Source organism: Cydia splendana, chromosome 26 (assembly GCF_910591565.1).
Source record: "Cydia splendana chromosome 26, ilCydSple1.2, whole genome shotgun sequence".
In the NCBI taxonomy this organism is placed as follows: Eukaryota; Metazoa; Arthropoda; class Insecta; order Lepidoptera; family Tortricidae; genus Cydia; species Cydia splendana.
In genome coordinates, this window is record NC_085985.1 from 6,963,704 (window position 1) to 6,965,015 (window position 1,312).

Consider the following 1,312-nt stretch of genomic DNA (forward strand, 5'->3'; position numbering starts at 1 on the left):
ATGTTAGCCCTGAAAAGGGCTTTTTGATGTGCGTATAACGCGCACAGGCGTATGACGTGAGTCGAGAAGAGGCGACACGTCGTCGTATAATATTTATAGCAACGACAATCGACATCTCCTCTACCATCACGACCACTACCGCCGCGACCGATGTAAGGACGACGACGACGACAATATGGCGCAGTCTTCTTACTTCTTCGAGGCAGCCTTCTTAGCGGCGGGCTTCGCTTTGGGAGCGGCCGCAGCCTTCTTCGGCTTGGGAGCTTTAGGCTTCTTGGTCGGCGGCTTCGCGGTCTTCTTGGCCTTAGGCGCGGCGGCGCTCTTGCCCTTGGCGGGGGTGGAAGGTTTCTTCGCTGCGGGCTTCTTTTTGGCGGCGGCGGCCTTCTTGTCCTTCGTGGCGGCCTTAGGCTTGGCCGGGGACGCGGCGGCCTTCTTAGCCTTAGCGGGCTTTGCTGCGGCGGGCTTCTTAGCGGCGGCTGATGATTTAGCGCTTGATTTCTTGGCCGCGGCGGGCTTCTTGCCGGCGGATGATGTCTTCGACTCCAGTTTGAACGAGCCGGACGCGCCCTTGCCTTTGGTCTGTATGAGTGCGCCGGATTCGACTGCGCTCTTCAGATATTTTCTGATGAAAGGTGCCAGTTTCTCGGCGTCGACCTTGTACTGGGCGGCGATGTATTTCTTGATAGCCTGCAGGGACGAACCGCTCCTCTCCTTCAACTCCTTGATGGCGCTGTTAACCATCTCGGACGTCTTAGGGTGGGTGGGCTTCGCCTTAGGCTTCTTAGCGCCTGCGGAGGCGGACGCCTTAGGTTTCTTCGCGGGCGTCGCCGGGGCGGGAGCGTCGGCAGCAACTGCGGTATCGGCCATATTTAAAAAAGTAAATAAAATTAGTAAATCGCACGAACGAACGAACTGCGCAAAGAGAGAGAACAGCGGACGCGTGTAAGCGGAGCGCTGCGCTGGCGAGTACTAAACACTCCTATTGCGCAGGATCATCTCACACTCCCCCTTGGGGGGCGTGGGGAGGCCATGTCAGGGCGAGGCCCTTTTTGGCGGTTTCTATCGCGGGCTGTGGCGACAGCCCGGTCTGTTTTGCCGACGTTTAGGTTGTCGGGTTTTCTCTTTCTTCCTTCTTCTTCTTTCTTCTTCTGTTGGCCATCATGGCATGGTGGTCATGTTGGCCAATCTGCGGCATTGTGGTTCCTAGGGGTCTGGTGTTGGTGGCACGAGCTCGCGCGGTTGGGCTCGTGCACGGTGGGCTTCTGGAGGGCGGGCGTGGAGGGGGGCGATCCCCTGCAGCAGCGGGTGTTGC

At 58.5% G+C, this 1,312-nt stretch overlaps 1 protein-coding gene across 1 annotated transcript; it reads right to left on the reverse strand.

The window, feature by feature from the left end:
• LOC134803496 (histone H1C-like) lies at positions 1–958 on the reverse strand. Its single transcript, XM_063776294.1, has one exon. It carries the CDS (start codon positions 865–867, stop codon positions 190–192), a length of 678 nt encoding a protein of 225 aa, XP_063632364.1. The 5' UTR covers positions 868–958; the 3' UTR covers positions 1–189.
• Between the last annotated feature and the right edge of the window lie 354 nt (positions 959–1,312).

Bases quoted from the DNA above. Each gene is read 5' to 3' on its own strand.
- LOC134803496 (XM_063776294.1), bottom strand. From the start codon at position 867: ATGGCCGATACCGCAGTTGCTGCCGACGCTCCCGCCCCGGCGACGCCC.